General features: G+C 41.2%; 1 protein-coding gene across 2 annotated transcripts; it reads left to right on the top strand.

Annotated features, from left to right (window-relative positions):
• Positions 1-27141, top strand: DCLK3 (doublecortin like kinase 3). 2 transcript variants are annotated; one of them, XM_055806297.1, is made up of 5 exons: positions 1-239; positions 13162-15050; positions 22536-22668; positions 23583-23750; positions 24629-27141. In XM_055806297.1, the coding sequence occupies exons 1-5, from the start codon at positions 170-172 to the stop codon at positions 24820-24822; spliced, it is 2454 nt and encodes an 817-aa protein (XP_055662272.1). In that variant the 5' UTR covers positions 1-169; the 3' UTR covers positions 24823-27141. The 2 variants fall into 2 exon arrangements, with proteins under 2 accessions (XP_055662272.1, XP_055662271.1); XM_055806296.1 differs by having other exon boundaries at positions 16-239; positions 24626-27141.

Genomic DNA, 27141 nt, shown 5'->3' with positions numbered 1-27141 from the left:
TACGCGGCGCCGCCTCCCCGCCGGCTCCCCTCCCTCTCACTGCCCCGGCAGCCGGGAGGCGGCGCGGAGGGACCCGGCGTGCGGCGGGGCACGGTGCGGTGCGGGCAGCCCCCGGCCCCAGCTCCGGCCCCAGCTCCGGCCCAGCCGAGCCGCCCTGCCGAGCTGAGCCATGCCGGCCGCCGCGCCGCCCCCGCTCCAGCCCGCGGCGGGCTCCTGCTGCCCCTACGGCCACTGCGCGGGTGAGTGCCCCCTTCCCTCGGCCCTCCCGGGGCACATCGCCGGCCCCCGGCCCGGCAGCGCGCCTTGCGGCGGGTCACGCTGGGAGGATCGGGGCGGGCTGCGGGGGGCGTGAGGCGGCGGCCAAACTTCCTCCGCGGGTCCTTGCGCGCCTGTGGGGTCGCGGCGAGCTGGGGGAGCTTTCGGTGGCGTTGGGGCTTGAAGCGGGGGCTCGAGGGGGAAGGGGCGATTCCTGCTCGGCGGTGGGGTTGAGGCGAGGGCTTTGGGAAGGAGGGAAGGCTTTTAAAAAAAGGAGGTCTCCGAAGGTGTGAATTTGGAGTGGTCATTCCACCGTGCTCCTTCAGTTACTTGTAATTTCGACTAAAGCGAAGCTCCCCTTCCCCATCCCCTTCCCTCGTAGCGGAAACTAACGAAGTGGCCCAGCCCTTGGGTAGCGGAGCGAAAGGCTGCTACCAGGTGGAGAGCCAGTCCCTGTGGCTTCCCGCAGGGGGCCGGGGGGCCGGGCGGTCTGTGCTTCCTTCCCAGGCCGGGAGACCACCCCAGCAGCCGGCCGAGGTACAGCGGCAAGCCTCGAAGCCCTGAGCGCGAAGTCACTGTGTTACTGCTTTGAAAGGCACGCACAGTGTCGGCTATACTGCAATAAAAAGATTGAAGATTACAAGTAACTTGCACTCTCCATAGACGGTGTGAGCCCGGTTTGTGTGGAGTGAGCGCTCGTGGGCTGCTCAGGGGGCCATGGAAAGATTTTAAGCTGTTGCACAGCTGTGTGTTAAAGCGTAGTTAAGGGTGGTGAATTTTCCCTGCAGGTGGAGCTAAGTGGATTACAGGTGCAGGCACAAAGGGTGGCAAGGGCTGTTTGTGTCAGGTGGGGATGCTCTGACATGCGGTAGCCAAACCTCTGGGGAAGAATGCCGGTTGTGCCCTCGTATCCCCTGACTTCTGTAGTTATATTGGTTAAGTTTTCTCCTATTGAATTACAGAACAGATATTTATAGGAAAACTGTTCCATCACTTTTCACTGTGCAGCGTTATCTTCTGCCTTCCTCAGGGAACATTCAGTACACAATGTTAGCAGGACTGGATGGGACACTGATATGAGCTAATGGAACAATTTTCACGTTTCGGACAGAACCTCATAAACTGAAACTTTTGCTGCACTGAATAGGTTTCCTTTTAAACAAACAAACCAACCAACCCCTAGTAATATTCTGGCTTCTTCCTCTGAGTGTTTAGATTGCAGCCTGTGTTTAGGGAGGGGGATAATCTAAGAGTTCAGCACCAAACCTGATTGTTCATCCTGCATGGTTTTGCTACTAGCTTTACGTAGAAATGAAAATGTATGTTATACGCATGTTTGCATGCAAATCTGCCTTCCCACCCCCTTGTCTCCTTTTGCTTTAGCCCCCCCTCCCTTTTTCCTTTTGATGCTTCTTGTATTTTTTGTACGGTCTGAAGGCAGTTGTGACTCTTAGAAATGTTGAAAACCGGCAGAGTCCCAAAACAGTCAGCAAGTGAACCAAGCTTACAAAACCTATTACTGCAACTTTATGTAGTAGAAGTGCTGTTATTACAGCAACTCTGTCGTGGTTTTCTCAAGAGGTGGCTGCATTTTATATTTCAGGAAGCCATCCTGTGGCTGTCTGGATAAAACTGATCCTGCAGAGTTTCTTTCTTATAGTGTAATGGGCATGGATCTCCCTGAAATGGCATGACTCTTTCCATGAAAATTTTTGTGGGAACACATCAGCTAAGAGCTAGCTTCTTGGTAAATCTCCATCTGTGCTTCATTAACCTGAATTAGTTAATTGGACTTAAACTGTCAGCAAAGATAACTTGGTTTTAATTCAAGATATTGGCAGCTGTTCAAGCCTCTGAATTTGAGCTGTGCTAGTTACCTTGTCTTTATTGTTGTTTTTTTTTAATACTCAAGTTAATTACCTTGGGCATGGTAACTTGAGTTTGGAATGTATCTTTATCTGGTGGTGTCACTATATGCTTTGTATCTGTCTGCACTGCTGCTTTTTCTAGTCTTGTTCTGCGGAGCTTCACAATTTTGGCATCTGCAGGACTTTCAGCATGTGGTGACTAAGGGAAGTTGTGTGGGATTCATTTCCCCATTTCTAAGATTACTTAGCTTAGTTTGTTTTCTGCAGAAACATCTATAGTTTTGTAGAAATTGGGGAAGCCGATGGTCCTCCTGTCTCTTCCAACAGCTCTAGGGCTAATTGAATTGGTTCCTGTCACTGCTTTTTGTCTTTTCCTTTGACCTGGTGATTTCTGAACATTCAATGACATTTGAAATCAGCATTATATAGACTTTTTTATAAATATAATTAGCACCAAAACATTATGGTGACTTTAGCAGACTCAGATCTGATCCAGATCTCACTGAAGATAATGTGAATCTTTTATTGGCTTCGGTGCAACTTGGATCAGAGCTGAAAATGTAGTAGTTTAAAGAGGTGAATGTAACACTTCTTAACCATATACTATTTTCCAAGTTTTTCTCATTTTCAGGGTATGGGGTCTGTCCCTTTGGAATATTCACCACATATTGGAAACAATGAAAAAAGAAGGTGGAGCTACTACTTCGATAGGTTCTAATATAAATTGGAGTTTTGGTAATGCTTGCAAATTGTTCATCTTGCCTAGCAGTAGTTTGCCTTCACTGCAAATGAAAGTCTGGCACATCTACCATCTTCCCTCTGTTGCTAGTATAGTTTACTCAGTCTAATTATTGTAGGAATGCAAAACAATTATTTATGTCATATTCTTAGAAGAAGCACTCAGTAATCGTTCTGAAAACACCACCTCCCACTCAATCAGTATTGCTAGCCTGTGTATGTACTCCAACTTTTTAGTTTTCTTGTCATCCCAAGTAATGTAGCTAATGGAAATGCTGACAAATGTCTGGTGGTGTGAAAATCCTGATCTTTCTGCTTGTCATCATGCTCTTAGGTCTAGTTTGCTTAGAGTTTTCCCTGAGAAGCCCATTTTATTTTGCATTGATGACTTTGTAATAGATGAGCCTCTGCTGAAAAGTGGTTCTGTGATAACGGGGTTGGAAATTCTACATTGATATGCAAGTTAACCTCTCTTAAACATACTAAGTTCCAAAGAAAACTTTGAGGTAATCAACCCTTTTGCAAACCAGATAGAGAATCAGGCTCTGGCTGGGTCTTTCCTTTAGTTATACAATAAGATTATTGGTAATAAAGTATCTGGAAGCCTAATCAAACCCACAGTGACACCTCTGCAAACTCTCTTTATTTTCATTGGGTTTGCTCAGTTGCAACTGATTAGTCATCAAGCTGAGATTTAGGAAGCTATGCAAATAAAATCTCCCACAAGAAGAAACAAAATCCTGCTCCTTTGACTGAGGCAACGTTGGCTAGTAGGATTAAAAAGCAGTGAAAGCTTACTTTGTGGTGAAACTGAATAATTAATTTGAAATATATGGTAGTTCAGGAGTCAGAAGCGTCAACATGAAAGTGAAACTCCCTGTACAGTGAGCCTTGAGAAACACATGAAGGGCTTTGCCAGATGGATCCTGGCAAATATCACAGTTGTGTAAGATGTTTTTGTTTCCCTCTGTCGGTTCTGTCCCTCTCCTGAAACATTCTTGATGGAAGGTCCTTGCACTGCAGACCTCACTTCTTTTGGTTACTGGGGCAGACCCTAAAGCTGTCAAACTGCAGAAAGCAGCCATGGCTGTTCCCAGTAAAACACACTGCCTGTCATCTTTGAAAGAAATGAAGTAAATGAGTAGTTTCATAATATTCTTTTTTTGGTTTTATGCAGGATAACAACTTAAACTGATCCTCACACCTCCAAAGGCACTGATTCATTTCACGTGCAGTCTTACGTTTCACTTAGTCTTTACAGAGTATGCATCTGTATACTTCTTTAAAGGGCTTTATGCTTGCTTTTTGATTTGCTACCCTTAAAATGTCAGAAAGAAGATAATAAAAGTGGGGTTCTGCTCTAAAAAAAAAAAAAAAAAAAAAGTAAAAATCATGGTACTTGTGACTCATTAACAGACTACATGAAATCTTTTACTTTCATCTGCTGCTCTGGGGTGATTCAGTGCAGTTTAACACTAACACATGGCAATAGCCATCTGTGTTTGCTGTAAATATTTTATTTTTTAATTACAAATGGCTTGATTTAGAAAATCTTAAACTGTACAGTGGGGTGACTGTGAGCCTGCAGGAGAAGGAAGTGAACACCTGGGAAGGTAATTTTTGGGCAACCGCTGTTGCCAGGTTGGAAAGGGAGTGTAACACTGAGAGAGCAAGCCAGGCTGTCCTGGACCTTGCTGCTCCATCCTGCGGGGAGCTGGGCTGGGAAGGGCCAGGGAAAGCTGCAAAAGAGCGCTCAACATTAGCAAAGGAGAAAGGGGAAGGAGGAGAAAAAAACAAATAAGGCAAGGAACCCCTTGAGTTTATCTTCTTTGAGGAGAAAGAAGGAAAGGTGGCTGCTAAATGTCATCTATCTCTCATGGTTCTCAAACAGTAAATACGGTCACGTGTTGCTGCATGCTGAGCCTCCTACATGCATTTCACTGCGGGGTGGCACGCGCAGTGGGGCTGGGGGAGACACAGAGGCACCATCAATTTTCAGAATGGAAAAATCTAGAGCCTGTCTAGCCATAGTGAGAGATCCAATGTTGCCATTGCTCAGTCTCCCGCTCCCTGCTGAAGTCCAGCCAGCTGCAAGGTTTTCCACCAAGGGTGTCCCTCCAGACAGCCCTTCCCATCTTAGGAACTCCTTTGCTGCAGCATTTTCATGCTTTTTGGCTGCTCTGGTAGTCTTTACCGTCTAGCATTTCCCAAAAACTCAGAGGTCTATGTTCCAAAACTGGCAGTGAAAAGGGAGTGAGAGAAAGGGGCAGGGAGACGGGAGTAGAGTCCCTTCCTCCGTAAGAATGGTGTTTATGGGACTGAAAGATTTGGAGATCTCTACTTTCCAGTTTGTATGACATAATGGATGCTTATTCTTAAAAGAAAAAGTTTTTATTCTTAAAAGAAAAAGCAGATATGTTGAAGATATGGTGTATGATGCAAAGTTTTGAAGTCATCTTGCCTGCCCTTATGAGGGCAGGGAGTAGGTCCAAAGGTGTGCATCTCCCATACTCTTGCACTCTCAGAGGAGCCATTAAGGACATTTTCTTTCCTCACAGCTGACACTTTGGCACTCATTTAATGGGACCAGACATATCTGGCGAGGAGAAACTGTAGTTCTGTTAGTGACGTGTGGAACAGAAGGAACCCAACTTGACACATAGCTGAGTTTGCAGGGCTGGCAGTTAAAGGAAAAATAATATTACATGTGAATTTAAGCGTGCTTCATGTGAAATTGTGAAAGATAATGAACTTGGAATCCCAACATACTAATTTTATACGATCTTTTAGGGCTAAAACTTTATATTTATGAGATACAGATGCTATTCTGTTGTTGGGGTTTTTTTCTTTTTTTTTTTGTCAATGAGCCTGAATTAGTTTATCTTTGGTGAATTTAAGGGTGCTGCCTGAGCTGCTGAGTGATTTTTAATTTTCTGCGAATTGGGTTAGACTGGGTCAGCAACTGATCTCCATTACACTAGTGCAAATCAGACATGGATGTCCTGACATGAGTATGACTGAAGATGTCCATTAGGGTAGCAGAAATAACACAGAAATCAAACTGATTCCCTTTTTTAAAAAACTGTTCCTGAAAGATTCCAGGTAATAAATGTTATTTGTAATATTGAACATGGTTTTGTTTTCCTTATGCACCAGTGGCTAATGAAGATAAGAATTTGTGCAAATATCATGATGAGTTATTTTTTTTATGTAATTGGATAAAGTACACTTCAGTCTTCTAAAAACACTTAGATTGTGCATATTTTATTTGGTTTAGTAAACCGTGGTTCTAATACCTTATTATTTACAGTAATATTTTATTGCATAGTGTCTTTTATAACTGCCTTACCATCAAATATATTCTGAACATGTAAGATTTCTTCAATGTATTAAAAAAACCACAACTTCTACAAGGCCAGGTACTTATAATGTAACATTTTTCAGGTTACAAAGTCAAGCCTTTATGACTATTGATTAGCAGTGCTATCCCCCCAACCCATGTTCCTGTGCATTAAGATATAAACATTAATTACACTATCAGATGCTGCTTCCCCCCCCCAGGGTCTCTGGCTCCATCAGTCCATATGATGGACAAAGCTTACTTAATGAGCATCTACTTACTGTTTACCCTGGCTGTTTGTGCCTTTCACTGCATGCTTTTTGAACCCTGCTGTTAATACAGGCTTATTAACTTGTGGGCTTCTCTGTCATGGTTATTGCTACAGCAACAAACATAGATTAGCATCGCTGTGATGCCTGTAAAGAGATGGCATGGACTGCATTCAGTGGGAGTCAAGGTGCAAAAACCAGTCAAAAGTACTTTACTCTGGGGAAGAATGCAGCTTGAGATGCCCAGGTCCTAAATTTTGGGACAATTTAGTGTTATCTATGTGTTGTGTTATCTTGCCTTGTGTCTGAAGTACCTTTTCCACTATATTTTCTTGCAGCTTGAGCACTGAGCAGGTTTGCAGATCAGGTCTCAGGATATTGTTTTGGCCACCAGAACGTAATCCCCTCCGAGAAATCTAGATTAAGTTGATTGCCTTTAAACTCTATGGAATTGGCTGAGAGAAAATTCAGTTCTTTGGGGTTGTGCACTCACTGCCTTACGCAGAGAAACGATTCTTCCTGTATTCTTTCACTATTCACATGGCACAGTCCTGATTCCAGTTTATCTGTAAAAAAGGATCCACTGTACCCTGGAGTAGACATAGGAAAAACTGGAGGCACTTCTAAACTATTTTGTTTGCAAGGAGGAAGTGAATTCAAGTTATACTGAAGTCTTGATTTTGTCCTGTCTTAATGATGACCTTGCTAATGCTCTCTTCATGTAGTCACCTGTTTGTGTGCATGTAGGTTTTCCTGGTTTTTAAAAAAGAAAAGTCAAGGTGAACTAATATGGTAAGTGACAACAAAAGCAGGTAGATGTTCTTTATGAAGAGCTGAAAGGAGCAGATCATGTGAGGACAGTTCTGTTGTTGGCTCCCAATCCTGTCCTTTTGCTGAAGTTCAGCATCCAGCCTGACTTCCTGACCCACTCTTACTTATTCTCACCTTCACGTTTTACTGCTTCCTTATTACAGTCTCTGTCAGCTTCCACTGTGTCAGCAAAGTTCATAGAAATTGCTATCAGCCAATATCAGAGTTCATAGGAACTGACTCTAACTGTGGCCCTATTTGCTCCATTCCCTGCAGTCTGTCACAGTTCCTTTTATAACTTCGTTTCTCATATCCTTCCAGTCCAGTTCTTCACTAGGTTTCCTTTTTCAGTTTCAGTGTCTGGCCCTGCTACATGCTGGCTGGCTTCTGGACAGTGATACCAGAAAAGCAATGACCCTTTCAGTTCCCTCTCCTACTCCCACCCTTCATCTTCTCTCCCTGCAAGTTCCAGCTCCCCCTCCCAGCTCATACTGCATTGTGTCTCCTTGGCGTTTCCCCAACCAACTACTGTTTTTAATCCTTTTGCCGTACCCTGTTTTAGAAGAAACGTCTAGTCCTGTCTCTTTTCTGGGCCAGTTGTCTTCCAGAACGCATGGGAGGACAGTGACCCCTTCTCCCTAGTCCTGTTTGTCTGTCTCTGTACATGTTTGTCTATAGTCTTAGTTTTCTTTGGTGCCAAAGTCCCCATGCTCCATGTTTTCTTCCAGTCTCCCTTCTGACAGGCCATTTCCGGTCTTCTGGGTTTTCCTTATTGACTCTCCATCTCCGTGTGAGAAGCCCAGCCACCTTTACTACAGTCCCGAACTTTTGATTCAACTGCTCAACTTCCACTTTTCATAGTAACATTACTGTCTTGGCCTGATAGCTGATGGGGTTTTTGAAAGCAACCAGACACTGACCTCCCACCAAAATAGCTTGTACAATACCTCTGAATGCCCCGTTTCCAGAGGTTCCTTTCCTTTGTGACCTGCTCTGTCTGCTCTTGGCCGAATCAAACAGCTCCTACACAGAGGAGCACCGTGGGATTGCCAAGAGGACAGAGAGACAAGCTGTCTTCTCAGTTCTGGTGCTTGAGTCTCCTCTAGCAGTTTCTAACATAGCTGTTATGGGGGAAAAAAACATTTTTCAGACTTGGCTTGAATCACGCTGGGGTCCTCAGGGTTCACCTCTGAGCTGTGTGAGCCTTTGGAGCTTGCTCAGGCTGGAACTAGCAGGGACTGTCCTGCCACGTTTGACACTGTCTCAATCCATTCCTTGTGAAATGTGAGTTTCTTTTTCTACTGAGGATTTTATCTGGACAAAACTGACAGAGTGTGACTACCTTTTTGTTGTTGCTGAAATCATCACCAGTCCTGACTCAAAATCTCTGCACTGAAATCCTGTAAAGCGTGGCAAGGAGGCAAGGATGAGCGGGAGGGAAGGAAAGAGAGGGTGCTACAGCTGTGGCTCTTGAGAGAAAAAGTCACCAGCAGTGTTTCCAACAGTAGGGCTGTAAATAATGCTCATGTAAAATTTACTTGGTGTAAAAGGATGCCCGTGATCATATTTTGTTTCCGTGTAACTAATTTAGTACATTGAGACTTGTCGTGCAGCTACCTCAGTCTTGGGCACTAATGGTGTGCGCTAGCCATGAAAGTTGCAAAATTTAATCATTTACAAGCAGAGGAGATCAAGATGGCCTGCCTCCGGAGGGCTCAGCTCCATCCCCGAGCCAGCTGCTGATGCACACCGGTAACCCGTGTGAACTACATGCTTGGCTGCTCCGAGTTAGAGGCCAGAGGCATTGTTCACCCTCAAGTACTCTTAAGATACTTGATACTTTGACATGAATTAAATGGTTTGGGTTCCAATTAAGCTTAATTTTTTTCCCCTATGGTCTTTGTTTTGCATGCCCTCAGCAGGCATTGCTAGGGCGTAAGGGAAAAACTGGACATTTTTAGTGCAGTTCTTTCTCTTCCTATTTGAAACAGTGTTTTGTTTATCCTGTGTTGGGACCAATATATCAAAAAGACTACCAGATACATAGTTTCTGTCATGTGCAACTTCGCTTGCATGAAGAATGCTGCTAATGTTTCAGTGAATTTTCACCGTTGCTTTTGTAAGTGGAGGCTTTCCTATTGATCCAAGGCCCTCTGAAGAAATTGCAGGGCTTAAATAACACCATCTTATTCACAGGAAGAAATGCCATAACTAGATCCTATTTCAGTGTTGCCTTCTGTTTTAAATTGTGTTGTAATACTCCTTGTAAAAATTTAATTTCACTGCAACCTGTGACTTGATAGCAGAATTAGCTGCTGGGTAAACTATTCAGTTAATTACTGAAACTCTGAGCTCAAGGAGGAGAGCCAAGAGAGGATGCAAGGTGAATGGCAATATTTTAATTAATGAACAAAACCTTATAGACTGGTTAAAGGAAGGGATAAGTTTTGAAGGACAAATGGCAGCAGCACATTTTTAATTGCAAGAATAGGTTGACCTCTGGCAAACCCTGTTACTCTGCCGTTGTAAGGGGTGTGGCCAAGCAATTCCTTAAGATATAGATTGATTAATTGGATTAAGATATAGATGGATTGATTGGAGTACAATTCTGCCACCTCTACAATTTTCTGCTTCCTTAATCTTTTGCATCATCCTGTATATTGATACTTGGTGATACATGAGCATATATAGATAGACAGATGCATGCATCCATCCATATTAACATTTAGAAGAAATATGTGTTTTTGATAACGATTAGCTCTCAGTAAGACAGTAAAAGAAAAAGATGCATTTTATTCTCTGATGTATAATTTGCCAGCGCTCAGACACACTGAAGTGTGTTTCTGATACCACCTCCCTCTTCATTCCTCTCCCACTTGTATATAAATATGGAAACAAGATTTGGAAGCAATATAAATTGTAGCTGTAGGATTTGTATATGTGTGTGACCTTTGAAGGCTTTCTAGAAATGCTTGTTACTGCTTTGTGTGCACTTTCGTGACAGATTGAGACTAGCTTCATGTGTATCAGTTCAAATAAATATAGCATAACTGGAAAATAACAGGAATTATGACTGAAATAGTTGTAACAGCCAATTTAATTTAATTTTTTATTTTATGTAATATATAGTCATTGTGACCAGCCCTTTGACAAAATTTGACAATTTCCCTTTTCTCAGAAAACATTGGGAAATTAATTCCTTTATGCATTGATTTAAGCATTCATGTGACTTCCTTTTTCATCTTAGAAAATCATGCAGCATTATTCTTGTTCCTAAAAGTATTAAATTCTTACATGTGGCTTGTGTCAAACTGTTTTTGGCTAGCGATTCAGCCAGTTTAAAAAGCACAAAACCCCATTCCTGGGTTGTTCTTAGCAATTACATAAAATGCTCTTATTCTGTTAGTTATAGAATTAAAAAATAAACTTGTTATTTCTGTTTAAAGCCAGCCGATTTAGTGAAGAAAGGAAACATAATTGATATTTGGGTAATTGAAACAATCACCAGTGCAGCCAAGGCACTTAAAATGAATGGTTTATAGAAAGGTGTGATAATGGCAGCATAGCTGAGAGAAACATAATCTGCGAGAAAAGTTGTTATTAGTGCCACATTGTTTTTATATTGTACCAAGATTATAAGCAGTAACAATGTCACACACTGTTCCCATAAGCAAGATAATGCTTTGATGACAGTGGGTACGCAAGAATCTGGAAATGTTGATTAAATGCAGAGCTTCAGCAGTTCCTGGTAACCAACATGTTCTGGAGTTGATTTAGATTTCAGAGAATTATTATTACATCAGATTTTTTTTGATTTTTTTTTTATTCTCCCCCATTCAGAGTAGGCTTTGTTCTAGGTGGAATGTAAATACCTGATTGCTGAAAAATCACTAACACATATGTAGTCATCTTTTGATAACAAGAGATCATCCTCAAAAAGCAGAATGAATACAGAAATAACTTGTACAACCACCAAGCATTAGTCACACGTAGCTCTTATATAATGCTTACATCTTCAATCAGTGTGCTGGCGGCTGCGCTTCTTTGTAATATTTATTTGGAGAAGAAGTATCTGTCTCATTTGGCAGAGGAAGAAAATGGAGCCAAGAGTTAAGGGATGTGCTGGGGGGGCGGCTGCGCTTCTTTGTAATATATATTTGGAGAAGTAGTATGTGTCTCATTTGGCAGAGGAAGAAAATGGAGCCAAGAGTTAAGGGACGTGCTGGGGGGCACGCAGCGCTTAGCTGGTGGAAGTATTGCAACTGAGAAGTGTCCATCATTGTACATCAAAGTCACCAGCAGAGCGGAGGTCAGCAGCAGTGTCTCATGTGCTTTCCTGACTCAACCCCTGGCCTTTCAGAGATGCTGGTTTTGAGGCAGAGCGAGTGCGGCAGCACTTGTAGTTTTTTCTTTTGTTTGTTGTTCTAGGTGAGGAGGCGTATTTCCTCTTCACTCTGTTGTGCCTTGATGAAAAGGACACATAAAAATACATAGCTTGAAATACTGAAAATGCCTTTTCAGCAGTTGAAAACCAAAATGTAGATAACCCTAGCACCAAGAGGAACGCTCATGCACGCACATTGTCTTTTGTGGATTTGCCCACTGCACTGTGACACTGTAATCACAGTAATGTATGAAAATGGGTGGGATTCTCTGGAAGATAAGTCATTTGTGTATGGGAATTTCCTTGTAATGGTTCACTAAGCATTCTGAGTGCTTTCTTTTGGCTTGGTCCTGTTAGTTTATACATACTAATGTTTGTTCTCAGCTGAACTGCAGGACTATTAAATGGAGTTGGAAGCACTCTGTGATCTGATCTCATTCTGAAAGCTTATTACTTGGGGCTGAAAAGAATTGCATTGTAATGAAGTTTTAATCTTACTAAGTACAAGAAATCAGAGAAGTTTAAGGAGGTGTTTTTATTCTTAGCTTATTGTTGTGTTCATAGACAGTGAATTATATTATCGCTTGGTTTGCCCATAGCCATGTGTTCTCTTTTCAGTTCTTCCTTTTCAGAATTACATGTAAAGAATGGTGGTATTCTTTTTGGTTGATGTTCGAAGGTGAAATATGAGAGGGAAAATTGTTAATGTCCCTAGAAGACAGTCAGGACTCAGTGTGATTTGACATAGTTTTTAGAATAAAAACGTCAAACCAAAATATTGGAAAACCAGGACTCCAATTATCAAACAAAATAAGATGGCTTTTCTTTGAGGGAAAAAATAAATCACATTACTATTAAATGTAATTAAAATTTGCGGTAAAATTATAGCAGAAGTAATGCTTTTTAGGAATAATATCATTTAGTTATTTTGTTGTAGAAATCTAGAATGAACGGTCCAGGGAAAGTGAAGAGGAGATTAATAAGAATATAAAGTTGCACACACATAGCTGTCTGGTAGCAATTTTAAGACAGAAGTAATTAGTTTCTTTTACTTCATGCAATGTAATTGTGGAACTTGTTGCCACAGGGTTTACAGAGGCCAAAATTGTAATTGGGTTCAGAAGGGAATCAAGTGAGTTCATGGTAGGCAGAGTCATAAGAGAATACTAAACAATCTGGATGCAATCCTGGTGCAAGTAACCCCGCTTTTTTGAGGATTTCTGGAACATAGGAGGATTTAGGAGAAGGATCTATTTGTTTCCAATATTACTGGTTTTTTTAATAGCACCGAGTGCATTTACATTTTCTCACAAACTTGAAAACTTTTGTAGTTGCACATATATGTAGTTACTCCTTACTGGCAGTTAAAGTCCTTTATAAGCATTGAGTGCTCCTACTCTTACTCTTGAGGTCACAAACACAGATATGTAGAAAACTATTACTCGAAAGATCTGATGATGCAAACTGAATAATATGCCTGCTCTTTATTTGCTTTAGGACGCCGAGGCTTCTTTGGCCATTCGTCCCACAATGCAAGCTCAAAAGTAAAAGAGAGGAAACTTCAAGGGTCTTGCCCTCCTGTTGGTCATGGAAACTATGGAAAACCGTGTTTGAGTGAAAGCAGTCATAGGTCCCCATTTTTTAATCCCCATAATGGTTTTCACACGATACATTCAGAGCACAGTCCCGTGAAGCCAAGGATTATTACGGTGGTGAAACCTGGTGGACACACACTGAGAAGAATAACCTTGCTTCTCAACAGGAGATCAGTCCAGACCTTTGAACAGCTGATGGCTGACATTTCAGAAGCTCTGGGATTTCCACGCTGGAAGAATGACCGTGTGAGAAAGCTTTACAATTTGAGAGGTAGAGAAATCCGAAGTGTTTCGGACTTCTTCAGGGAAGGTGATGCATTCATAGCTATGGGTAGGGAGCCCCTGACTTTGAAGAACCTGGAAGTAGTATTACAAGAACTTTATCCTGAAAATCCTTATGCTGCCAGTGCTGCCATTCAGCAGAACGAGGAGCAGTCCCAAAAACTGAAGAGCAGGCTATATGACAAGGCTTCGAAAGTGGACAGTGGCTTTGATGAGACAGAAATTACCAAGAACTGCAGCGATGCTATGTCGCCCAAACTGGTAGCTGGGCGTGAAGGAAAAAGTCAAGCCAAGACAAAGCAAGAGGAAAAAATGAGAATAAAAAAAAAGTGGACTAGAGAGAGCTGGGGTGGTGAGCAAGGAGTGAAGCCTTCTAGAAAAGCCCGAGAAAGCGAAAGGTACCTTGACCGCGAGAGGAGCCCTGAGGAGGGATTAGAAGACAGTTCAGAAGAGGTGGTGAGGTGTGAGAAGTGTGAACAGGAAAGGCAGGCCAGACAAAGGTTACAAAGGGAAAGGCGGGCTGAGGCCTCATTTGAAAACAGAGACCTGAATGCAGGTGCATGTCAGAGGTACCACGTAGAAAGAAATGCAAAAATCAGGAATTGCCGAAAATCTTCAGAAACTTGTCTGGAAGGTGAGGAAGTTGTTTGGAAAGATAATGGCTGTAGGAGGACATGGAAGCCCCTACATAGGAATGTTAACGAAGGGCTAGAGAAGCAAAAAAGGAGCCTTGAGAAGGAAAGGGGTGTGGAGAAACATGAAAACCACGGGAAGGAAGTAGTAAAAATCAAGAAGAATGCTGTAGAAGGGCTGCAGCTAACTTGTGAAGTGAAGGAAGAGAATGGAAGTAGCTGTGTAATGAGCCAAAGTGGTTGGCTAAAGAAAGATACTCCGAGGGATGCTGAGAAACCATCTAAAACACATAGGGATGGCAGAGAGGGACAAAGAGCTAAAGAGGAGGGTGCCAGAAGAGAGGGAAATATCATACGTAGAGAGAGTGACATGACACGGCGAGAAAAAACAGGGGACCGCAGACTGAATAAAGAAGAAAACAAGGCTCAGGGATTGGAAAACACAAGCCGGAGGCATGCCATTAAAACCAGAACTGATGTGGAAAAACACTATGAGATCGGCAGAACTATTGGGGATGGGAACTTTGCAGTGGTGAAAGAATGTCGCCACTGTGACTCCAATCAGATCTATGCCATGAAAATTGTTGATAAATCCAAGCTGAAGGGGAAAGAGGACATGATGGAAAGTGAAATTCTGATTATTAGGAGTCTCTCTCATCCTAATATAGTAAGCTTAATTGAAGTGTATGAGACAGAAGCTGAGATCTACCTAATCCTAGAGTATGTCCCGGGAGGAGACTTATTTGATGCAATCATAGAAAGTGTGAAGTTCACAGAGCATGATGCTGCTGTCATGATCACTGACCTGTGTGAAGCACTGGTTTATATTCACAGTAAGAACATTGTCCACAGGGACCTCAAACCAGAGAATCTTTTGGTAAGTATTGACAAACAAATTACATGTTTGCAGGAGCTGAATTTATTTTCCTTTTAGCTATGGATCTTTGAATATTTTTAAGCAAATACTATGCAGAGATAATGTGCTGTGGCAGGACTGCTTGGAAAAATGGATACAATTTTGAAGTGAAATTACCATCAGTTTGCTTCATGTAGAACTGCTGTGCATTGCAGATAGCAGTGCTTGCAGATAGAAATTCAGATAAAAATGACCTGGCTTTCACCGGTAGTGAACATTTGTATTTTTTTTGAAAATCAGGCCTGTTACTTAATATCTGACTTTTAGGTATGCAAAGATGATTTTTTTTTGTATGAGGCATGCACTGAATCGTAAGGCGTCTTCCTTGCAGACCAAAATTTATTAAAATTGCTAATTTAGCTTATTTATTTGGTGGAATTTTTGTCCACTGCAGTCACACATCTTGCAGAATGCTGTGCTAGTCCTCTACTGTAGCGATTTCTATCTTGTGACAATTTATTTTCTTGGGAGCAGAAGTATGATGCAGTTGATTGAAATAATCTGACAGTAAAATCTGAGTGTTTTGGTGAAATACAGCACTAAAGTCAGCTCAAATACTAACTTCATGCCAAAGAGGAAGGTTCTTTTTTCCATCACATTTCTGAGGCTACATTCTTTGCATCCAGTGCTGAAGTCAATAGACTTACTCACATGTGTGATATGCATAGAAACGTCTGCAGTATTGATACTTGACAAGACACCCATTGTAGAACACTAACAGTAGGCAATTCTCCCTTGCTAATCGTGTATCACACTCTTGTACTAGTGTTCCAAGTTTCCTGATAGATAGAAACCAAATATTTGCCAGTCTCTAAGAAATCTGATTTGATCTGCTGGTGAAAGATCATAGTTAGCCAGAAAAAAATATAATGAATGATTTAGTCCTATGTGCCATTCAGTTCTTTAAGGGAATTACTTTTGGGAAGACATCAGTGTGAATTTCTGGAGAAAAGCAGCAGTGTAGCCTGTAGGACATGCAGAGGTTGAACAAAGCTGGCCCTGAGTGGTTTGCTCCCAAACTTTTTGACTAACCACTATCATCTATACTAGGTCTTGCTATGCATCCTGCTTAGTCTGATGACAATCCTTGGTATGTGGTCTGTGTGTAAATAAAAGATGGCGAGTGCAAGTGCCTGGTTTGCAGGAATAAGTAGGCTTGTAGGCCCAGCCTTCATGACTCATTCTGCCATTAGAAAAAAACTTCACTTAAAACTGCAGGGCTTTTCCCAGAAGCTAATTTTCCATTATGAACCAAGCTCTGTCTTTCCTGTTTGCTAAAAACAAACCAGTGCATGTGGAACACCTGAGACCAGATGCTCCATTTCCCTCTATAATATGTAATCATCACAGTGATGAAGATAAACCAAGAGAGGCAAGATACAGGTCTGTTATGGTTGTTTTCACATTTAGCTCACAGCACTGCAAAACAGATTGCTGGGCAGTGGCGAAGTTACATAGCACTGAAATAATCACATTGCCCATTCTGACAGTCAGAAAATACTTTTCAGGGACAGACTGGCCCCCAGCCTGTAGGTATTTTCTCATACAAGAACAAGTGTTACTCAAACACTATGGGAAAGAAACTTGTACCTGTTCCAGTTTCACTTTGCTGCTCCTTGGCTGTGAACACCTATATTAGGTATCATTTACATGAGGCATCCTTTTGAAAAGTTAGTCTGGTCAACAAGCCAAATGAGTTTGTAAGCTCTTGATATGTTGACATGTTGGGTAGTTGGATAGCCCACATACTATCGTATAAGCATCCCTATAAATACAGGCCATTTGAGCAAGATTCTGGCTTTTCTTACTTTTTAACATGCTGCCTCTGACTCCTCAGGGACTGGAGCAGTAGCAGCAGAGCACGAAGAAGACTGCCACTAGTCTTGATGTCAGCCAGTACTGAACAGTAACAAACGGTATTGAATCAAATTTCATGGGTTCACCTGCTGTTGGTGGCTCAGGGGCTGGAGGCAGCCTTCTGTAGAGGAAGCGCAGTGCTGCAAGATCCTGCAGGGATGTCTTTGATTGTGGTATACCTCTCGCTTCACATTCCTAGACTACGGATGTTTAAGTCTGAATTATTCTCCCTAGACTTTCTTTGTACACAGAGGACAGAAACAGATATCTGCTTTTAGGTTGTCGACTTGTTTGTCCTACTTTGGGGTCTTCTTTTAGTTAGGTGGATCTTGTCCTTTTTCTTGTCAACAGTTTTTCTGTAACCCTTTAGAGCAAATGGGAAATGGAAGGGAAAAGATCTTTGGTCTATTTTACTAAGGAAATGCATTCGTCTCCTGTAAACCTGCTTTGTCCTGTTCCTAATGACTTCTGAACATACTGGCTAAGTTTCATTGGAGTTGACAGAGCAGCAGCAAACCGGGGAAGAAAATATTTCCATAATCTTCACGAAAACAAGCAGCTGGAGAAAGAAGGAAACCCCTTTCTGTCCCTACAGAGGAAAAGGTGGAAGTACACTTTGATGTCTAGTGAATTGCAAAATTATTGACACAGGAGGGAGTTGGAAACTTGATTTAGTTATTAGTTCACTGCACTACTGTTCCTCTTATGGCACTGTTCCCTACTTATAAACTTCTGTAACAGTCCACCATCATTGTTTTTTGGTTTTCCCTCTCTCTCTTTCACTACTGTGTCTGCCCACAAGGATGAGACTCTTTGCAGCGTAACTGTGAGGCAGAAGGGTGGTGACTTGCGCTACAAAAACAAAATCTGTTTGACAGCTGGTATGAAGACAGCTGCTCTGACTCCCTCCCATCTGCTAACAGAATCACCTCATTTAGGGCTAGGTGTTCAGCAAGAAAACCTTTGCTACCAAGGATGAGCAATGTGGTGTGTTTGGTCCTACAAAGGAAGCTAGTCAGTTTTTTAATGCTGAAGGAGCAGAATTTTCTGGCCAAGGGCTTTAGCTAAGGGGCTGTTTAATTCTGCAGTTGCTGGCTTTTCTTGACCTGTGCATGAGAAATTAATTTCAAAATGTGGTGTTCTTCCAGGCTATAGCTGTGGAAGACACAAGGTCACCTCCTTGTCCCCCTTAGGAGGAAGGATTGTATTTGTGATGGTATGCTTATCTTTTTTTATGCTTCCCAAACATACTAATGTGGTTATTGTTCAACACTCAGCTTCCTAAATAAGTGTTATACCTTTTTATTCATTTGAGCTCTTTTCCTTTTTTCTCTTCTCTTTCGGTCAAGTTTTCATGAGCACTTTGAGTGCCTTTCTGTCCTTTAACTTTGCTTTTGTGATACTATTTACATGTACACAAAGCACTGTCTGAGATTTCTGAGTGTATTTGAATTAAAATCCTGTTTAACCAGTTACCTGTCAAGAGCTTTCAGTATGATAATCCTACATAGGGAATTTTCTGTAAGGTTTTTCATAGAGAATCTTCTAGCTAGCAGGGATGTCTGAAACTTAAAACACGTAAGCAGTGCTTTTTCTTCAGCTCTATCTGTTTCAAATATACAAAACATGACATGGGGTAGCTTGCTTTCATGATGTCTAGAAGAAGAACCTGTGCTACCACATATATGTGCATACAGAGATATTAATCTATAAATCATAATCTTAAACACCCTGATAGATTTCACAAGGTAGATATGAAAAGAAACAAGTGCATGAAGTAGCGGGAGTCATCAACAGACAGGCAAAAAGGACAATATCAATTTATCCCTTCTTTGACGGTGAACTTGGCTTTGTATTAGTGTATTATAATTTTCTGGATGTATGGCTGGGATAGCTAGAAATCCTCAGATAGTATTCTAATATCCTGCTCTGGCATCTGTATTTGAGAGGGTAGCGAGCAATTCTGTCTGCATTAGTCCAAGAGTACCAGATACTGGCTTCCCTTGCAGTTGAAGTACGTAAGTGCAGTTGTATGACCTAAACTGACCGTCTATAGAAAGTGTACTGAATACAGGTCTTTCTTATCTCATTAACTCTACAGGCATGTAAGACAAGGCAACACTCTTAAATGGACTTTTGGAACCATTCTTTGTAGTGTTGAATGCAGAAAGAGTAATAGCTGTCTTTTAGGCGTCACTGTAAGGCTAGTACGTTCATTTAATGTTACCGTATGTGCTTTATTCTCACCATTTTACAGAGCGCATACTGCAGATGTCAGAGGCTAGATTTTTCTTGAGCAGGTTGTTCATTTCTGTGATGCTGCTGTGAGTAAGTAGCCGTGGCCTCAGGAAGGAATAAAAGCAACCTGAGAAGCTTTTGTTTCTACTGTGAAGCTTATTTGCATGCTCAGTGTGATGCCAGGTGATGGAAAGGTAGACTGGAGAGTACAAAGTTGGGGATGAAGGGAATGCTTACTCTGCCTGAGCTGACTTTGAGTTATTTTGAGCAGAGTGTTAGTGAAGATGCTGAGGAGTTCTGGGTTGAGGTTTTCAGGCGGGCTGACAGGTTACATGCTGTCTTTGAAATGATTGTCGCAAAGCTGTGAAAATATATCTACGGTGCATGCTGTTCCTACCTGTTCAGTTGTTAAATAAAATGAAAGCTCAGTGGGTTTGTCCTGGAAGAACAGATGATGCAGTGTTGCCACCTTGTGCTGTGGTGAGAGAGAAGGAGTCTGGCATCCTGATAAAAGAAAAAGTGTAACACTGTGTTTTTACAAAGCAAGACATTTCCTGCTGATTTTAGGATTGGGAGTAAGAGCAGTGTGTTCTCCACCCTCCCCACCCCCACTGCTGGTTTCTAAAAATGTATATAAACGTTTAAGTGTTATTTATCTGAATACAGTAGCATGCAGGGTATTAGTTGAAATTCCATTTTCTTATATCATCTTAAAAGTTTTATTTATACGATAGGAAAATAAATTCAGGTTTATATTTTCATAGTGCATATAAAATTGAGCATTTCAAGTGTGAGGCTTTGTAGCTTTCTACCACTGACCCCTATTGTTAGATTCTAAATCCTGTGGATACATGCTGCTCTAGGAAGTAACTGTTACCTTTGTAATTTATTTTTCATTTTTGTTAGCTTGTTGTGTCCACAGTGCATTGTGGCAAAAAAAAACCACCATCATGAAGCTGACTAGTGTAACAGAGAAAATGGCTGTGCCATTTTAGCTTTCTCCTGCAGAAGTTTTGACTACATGATTGTAGTAAACTAAGTTTCATAAGGAAAAATATTTTTTTCTTAGAAAGCCAGAGAAAGACCTAAAATGTTTTGGTTCATCACAACTAGAAGAGTGCTTATATTTTCTATAAAGAAGATAAAAATGGATTAGCAGGCTGTAATGTATTATAAAGTAATACTTTTTTCTTAAAAAAAAAAAGAAAAGAGAGACAAAACCCCGGACTTTTTGCTTAATGGAAACTGCATGAGTGCTTACAGTTACTAGAAAGATGATAAACAGGGATTAGTCACCTGTAATATAGGAGGAAATTTTGTCCCATCTGTGCCCTTAGTTGTCTTGTAATAGAGACTAGCTTGAATTTTTGGCTTTCTAAAGCACTGTCGGATAGCAACGTATGAGTATGCACGGCATATACCTGTTGCATTATACTCCACTTTGTCCATTCAAAAGCAGGGTGAAGATTTCCTTGGCTTTCTTGTAGACATTTTAGCTGCTGATCTGTTCCTCGTAGTCCCAGAGACAGACCATTTTTCATTTAAAGCAAATTCATAACACTTTTTATCTCTTAAAGGATATTTGAATATCAGTCACCAGTGTTATGAATACTCATGTGTTTAATTATATTGCTACATTCTTCATGACTTGGCCTTTTAATACAGAATCATAGAATGGTTTGGGTTGGAAGAGACCTTTAAAGGTCATCTAGTCCAAGCCCCCTGCAGTGAGCATCTTCAACTAGATCAGGTTGCTCAGAGCCCTGTCCAACCTGACCTTGAATGTTTCCAAGGACGGGGGATCTACCACATCTCTGGGCAACCTGTTCTGGTGTTTCACCACCGTTATCGTAAAAAATTTCTGCCTTATATCTAGTCTGAATCCACCCTCCTTTAATTTAAAGCCATTACATCTTGTCCTGTCACAACAGGCCCTACTAAAAGGCTGTCCCCATCTTTCTTATAAGCCCCCTTCAAGTGCTGAAAGGCCATGGTATGGTTTCCCTGGAGCCTTCTCCAGGCTAAACGATCCCAAGTCTCTCAGCCTTTCCTCATAGGAGAGGTGTCCCATCCCTCTGATCATCTTTGTGGCTCTCCTCTGGACTCGCTCCAACAGGTCCATGTCTCTCTTTCCTGTTCTGAGGACTCCACCACCAGACTCAGTGCTGCAGGTGGGGTCTCACCAGAGCGGAGCAGAGGGGCAGCATCACCTCCCCTGACCTGCTGGCCACACCTCCCTTGATGCAGCCCAGGATAGGGTTGGCTTTCTGGGCTGCAAGTGCACATTGCCAGGTCATGTCCACTGTTTCATCCAGCAGTATCCCCGAGTCCCTCTGCACAGGGCTGCTCTCAATCCCTTCATCCCCCAACCTGTATTGATGCTGGGGGTTGCCCTGACCCAGGTGGAGGACCTTGCACTTGTCCTCGTGAGGTTCACACAGGCCTGCTTCTCGAGCTTGTCCAGGTCCCTCTGAATGGCATCTCATCCTTCAGGCATGTCAGCTGCACCCCCCAGCTTGGTGTTGTCTGCAAACTTGCTGAGGATGTACTCTATCCAACTATGTCACTGACATATTTTGTTTCTTAAAATAATGTTTCATTAACTGCATTAGAAATTAATGCTAAAGACTCATGCATACAAAATTAGAATGGGGAGAAGTGTTTTGATTACTTTCCAGGTGGATGCAGGAGATGGGAACTGCTGAAAAGACCCATTTAGAAGGATGTTCTGCAGGGTTCCATTTCTCCAACTCTTACTGTGTGATGACTGTGACTCATTTATTATTTGCGTGGCAGCAGATAGAGTAACAGAGCAATTTGCAAAGAAAGTAAAGCCTTGGTTTGTTGGGGGGGGGGTTGTGGGTTTTTTTTTTTTTTGTGTGTTAGACCAGTACGATGGAGATATTTTTCAAGTGACGCTGTAAAGTCAGTAGCTTGCTTGGGAATACCGCATTTAAGCGGACAGATACCCACAGCATTCTTCTTTGCTTTCCCAGGGGGAAGGAAAAGTTTACTTTCCCAAGAGGAAATAATAGCATTTAATTGACTCTTGGTTATTTTTTGTCTTCCTCCTTTTAATTTCTTGGAAATTACAGTGTGCCAGAGTTTGTAAAGCAAAGGTTTCTTTTCCCATTATTGCTTGTCCTCTTAATTATATGTACCCTCTTAATATATGGGGGGGAAAACCACCTTCTGAATACTGTTTATCAAAATACTGTTTCCATTTGATGTTGCTTCACTTGAAGGTGCTATTATTAGAATGTCTTACTGTTTATTATTAACTACTTCCTTTATCTTTTGCTGTCTTAAAATGCACCTGGACTAAATATATGTATTTTTCATTGCATGTAGGTTCAGCATAATGCAGATAAATCTACTACACTGAAACTAGCAGATTTTGGCCTTGCAAAGCAGGTTACGAAACCCATATTTACTGTGTGTGGGACACCAACGTATGTTGCCCCTGAAATACTTGCTGAGAAAGGTGAGCATATATATTCATAATTTGTTGTGAATCATACAATTACTCTGAACTTTCTGATCATGGAAATATTCCAGAACATTTCAACCTCCTGATACGTCTTTGCAGGGTAGGAGGTTGGCTAGCAGCGTAATCTGTGAGAGGAAATGAAACCTTTTAGCTTTTGACAAACAGAAGCATGACATCAGTCATGTTTGCATTATTAATGTCTATGGTAATATAACAATGATTTCCAAGCAGCCATACCAAAAATATCATAGATAGTCATGGCTGGTGTGGGGAAATGAGCAAGAGTTCATGTTGCAACCTGAGGGTGGTCAGCCCCATTTGATGACCATAACCCAAACGGCTTTCCAAGGCCCCTAATGATGCAGAAACATTGTGAACATATATGTTAAACTGAAGTAACAGGCCAAAACGTGTTTTGCATGAGAAGAAATTTTGGAGATTTCGTAGCCAAAAAGATTCAGACCTGGAAAGGAGTCAGTTTTGTTGATGACTCAAGTATAACTATTTCTGGGTTCTGTGGAGCTGGGTTGCACGTCTCCAGTTATATCCAATTTCAATGGAAACTTGGCAATTTCTTAGTGCTTTTTTGAAGGGAATCTGAGGAGGACTATTTTAGAAAAACACGCTGTGTTTTCTTGATTAGGCTGCAATTGACACTGGCCTTGTGAGACAGTGTTTGTGAAACATGTTGAAGAGAGGCACTTGTGAGAGCTGTGGTTATTACCAGGCAGAGCAGTTCAGCTTGTAAGTGTGGTGTACCAGCCACTTATTCTTCTGCTGACCTCTTCTCTCTGAGAAACTGAGCAGAGCTGTGTTCCTTGGCAAACAGAATGAAAAGGAAACAGCTCCCTACCAGTTGTAAGTTGTCTTTCTGAAAGAGGACTTTTGGTTTGTCTTTTCTTCCTTAGGCTACGGGCTCGAAGTAGATATGTGGGCAGCTGGTGTGATCCTTTACATTCTGCTCTGCGGATTTCCCCCTTTTCGCAGTCAGGACCGTGATCAAGAAGAACTGTTTCAGATCATACAGCTGGGTCACTACGAGTTCCTTTCCCCATACTGGGACAATATTTCTGCAGGTAAGGTTCAGCATATATAGCAGATCTGAGAAGTGACGGACTTCTTCCTTAGGGTGGGAAGAACTCCCTTTTGTTCAGGACAGTGAGCTCAATGAAGTTGAGAGTGTCTCACAGGTCTCTTTTGGGCGATTCTGTGTTTGCTTTAAATGTGAATTTAGTCCTCTGGTGGTATCGAAGGCTGCGAGTCAGCATATTGGGTCTGACTGATTTAGTGGATTGCTCCCGTTCTGAAGCAAGAGCAAGGGTTTTCCTCACCTTGCTTATGTGAATTGTCCCTGTAGAAAAAGGTACCAAAACAATCTCCAGGGTTATGGTAGATTGTAAAGAAGTATGCTACACAGACGTCCAAAACTGAGAATGAAACCCTTGCTCTGCAGAACACAGTGTGGATTTTCTATTGAGATCAATAGGGTGGTAGGTTTTTTTCCTTCTCACGGGCTAGTACAGTGTCTTTTGTGAACTCTTCAAAATCAGAAACCCTAAAAACCCTCTCTCCGTATACATTCTTTTAAAGAACATGCTTAACAGTGATCTACGACTTTTATGCTCCTTGTAGGGTGAGATAGCCAATGCTATTTCCTATGAATCTGAACACTTAGCCTTATGCTTTTAGCATGCTTTCAAGATTAAATTCCCTTCACTTTTTCCTCCCTTTAGGAAGGGGAGAATGATATCAGGAAAAGATATGCTGGAGATTTAACATCTCTTGTCACTAGTTCTAAATCCAGTTGTTAGAATATCTTCTGGGTATAGTCACAAAAGTCTCTAGGGTAAAACTAATAAAAAATAAGAAGGACATTTTGTGTATGTATAACTGTCAGCATCATCACATCACTGTTCCTTTCCCTCTTCTCCTTTTCTTTCTTTCACAATAGCAGCAAAAGACCTCATAACCAGGCTGTTGATAGTGGATCCCCAGAAGCGCTACACAGCACGCCAAGTACTTCAGCACCCTTGGATCAGAACAGCTGGAAAAAATAACAGCCGAAATTTACAGCGGGAAGTGACAATAAATATTGAACGTCATTTCCGGGCCCAGCGCCGAAAGGAAGTTGCTGATGAGGACACATGAAATCTCTTCAAGCTCATTTTGTCATCATCTATTGATTAACAAATTATTTATGTTTTCTTTTCTAAATGAATTGGGCCTTTAGTGTATAGCTGTTACTGGCTATTGCCATACCTTTTTTTGTTGTTGTTGTTTGGTTCTGAGATTCTGAAGAAAGACAGAGATTAAATTTGCATCCACCTCCCTCTGATGTTACTTGGGAGTCTCTCTGTTGACAGCATAGATATTTCCTGGAGGGTCCCTATTATTTTTCTTTAAATATTGACTTGGGCTGTTACATTACGAAATGTATATCTATTTTAGATGAGAAATGTTTGCTTCTATGGCTGGCCCTAGTGAGGACTCTTCTCTTGTCTTTTTTTATATGATATCTTCCAGGAGTTTTGTGTTTATAATGTTTTGTGTTTATAATGTTTTCAAAATAGCTGTCTGCATACACATCCTAAACTAATTCACTAAACTGTCTTTTCACCATATCCTGCTAGCAATGGAGAAGGTGAAAGAATAAAAAAAAGTAAATATATTATTTAGCTGTAGGGTACGTTAAATAAGCAGCAAGATACTATTTATTAAATTGTGAAAGAAGAAAAATCCTTATAGACTAAATCAGCTGTTTTATGATATCTCATGTGGCAACATCTTTCTTGGGATGTTCTCTGGGCCATCTGGTAATAGGTGGTACAATGTTTCTGTTAAATGATGGTGGTGCCAAGTAATATGGCAGTTTCGTTTGTGAGAAGAGCTGGGAAGACACCATGGCTGATATCTTTTCAAGACTGCAATAACTTTCAAAGAGCTTTTCTTCCTACTCTGGGAAGCAGGAAGTTAAGCAGTTCTAAGGGACCTTTGGTTCTTTTCCCAAAGGTGTATTTATGAAAAGATAAGCTTTTTTTTCGTGCTGATTTTTTTTCTTAGAGGCCATCCACGTGCATCTGTGATTCTTCTATGCTGATGGAGAAGAGATAGCTGGGAAGCTGTTTTTGTGACTTAAGTTATCCTTGCCTTCATGGTTCCCCTTTCATCAACACACTTCACAGCTGAACTGCCTCTATACACTTTTTCAGTGTAGTTTAGCAATTGTTTGATCCTCCCCGTGCCCCCCCCGCCCTGTTGCCTTCCCTAGGGACTCTTTCTCATTGCTTCCATGAGAATGGGCAATGGGTTGAAATTACATTAAAATTCAACTTGGGGAAAAACAACAACTTGTTGGCTATGGAAGGGTCTCCCAAGGGAAGTGTCAGATGCTTTATTGCCTGTGTTTTTTATAATTTGATTGGATGCAAATTAAAGAGATCCTGGGGGAGGGAAATACAGTCCTGAGAAAGGCCGTGACCTAGAACAGCTTTTAAATCTCAGAATTTTTGGTTAACTAGTCAAATCCAAAAAGCACTTGAGTTTTCTGTTTTATAATTCTTTATCCATGAGTTCCATGTGCTAGCAAATAATATTGACGTTAAAATATCAGTGGTATTAGCATTGAATTCATAGCTTGTAGAAATGAGTGAGGGTATTTTAAAATTGCAGAGCTGCTGCTCTGCCTATGTATTTCATAATGAGAAATGTCAGAAACATTTCAGAATCAGTAGAACATTTTCAGAATTATATGAACCAGAATATTATTTTTGGTGAGTGCTAATATTTTGTGTGGACTTTCTGAATTACCAAAAAGTGTGGGGTACTGTCATCATGTTTCTGTTTCAACTTGTAACTGTTTTGCTGCAAGAATGATATATGAAACTAGGGACAACTTGGCTTTTAAAGGAGAATTGCACTTTCAGTTGAACTGGCTTGTTTTTAATAGATATTGGAATAAGACTTGCTATGGAGTTCAAGCATCTGTGAAACGAACCAGTCAAATCTTTACTGTATGCCCAAGTAGTATCTATGCGGTATGTCATGCCTTTGATTTAGAGGCCCTAAGTCAGGAAGACTTCCCCTCTTCCTGAAAATAAGAATGGATTTAAGTGCTTTCCTGAGTTAAGACTATGTGTAACCTAGTATTCTAAAAGTGTTATGTGGTCTTTGAGTACCAGTAATAACTTCTCCTCTGTTAATTTAAGTCTATTTTGGATAGGAAACTGTGGTAAAATAGCTTCTGACTTGCAATATTATATTTTGTAATTATCATATTTTTAATATAGTTACTTAGGAATAAAGTTTGAAGTGACAAAAATAATATTTTATCAGTAGTGAATCTGACAGTTCGGAGATTGTGTTACAAGTTGCCTTTTTCACCTCTAAGAACTTGTCTACAGCCTTATTCATAGCGCCGAAGACAGAGAATTTGCTTGTAATGAATATAAAAGTAATTATTTTTTCAAA

This window comes from Falco peregrinus, chromosome 5 (genome assembly GCF_023634155.1).
Source record: "Falco peregrinus isolate bFalPer1 chromosome 5, bFalPer1.pri, whole genome shotgun sequence".
Classification (NCBI taxonomy): domain Eukaryota; kingdom Metazoa; phylum Chordata; class Aves; order Falconiformes; family Falconidae; genus Falco; species Falco peregrinus.
The sequence above is the reverse complement of the archived record's forward strand: the minus strand, read 5'-3'. Positions and strand labels throughout refer to the sequence as shown.

Coding starts and splice junctions, on each gene's coding strand:
- DCLK3 (XM_055806296.1), top strand. CDS start 170: ATGCCGGCCGCCGCGCCGCCCCCGCTCCAGCCCGCGGCGGGCTCCTGC. Junction 15,051..22,535: donor TCAAACCAGAGAATCTTTTG/GTAAGTATTGAC, acceptor CATTGCATGTAG/GTTCAGCATAATGCAGATAA. Junction 22,669..23,582: donor TGAAATACTTGCTGAGAAAG/GTGAGCATATAT, acceptor TTTCTTCCTTAG/GCTACGGGCTCGAAGTAGAT.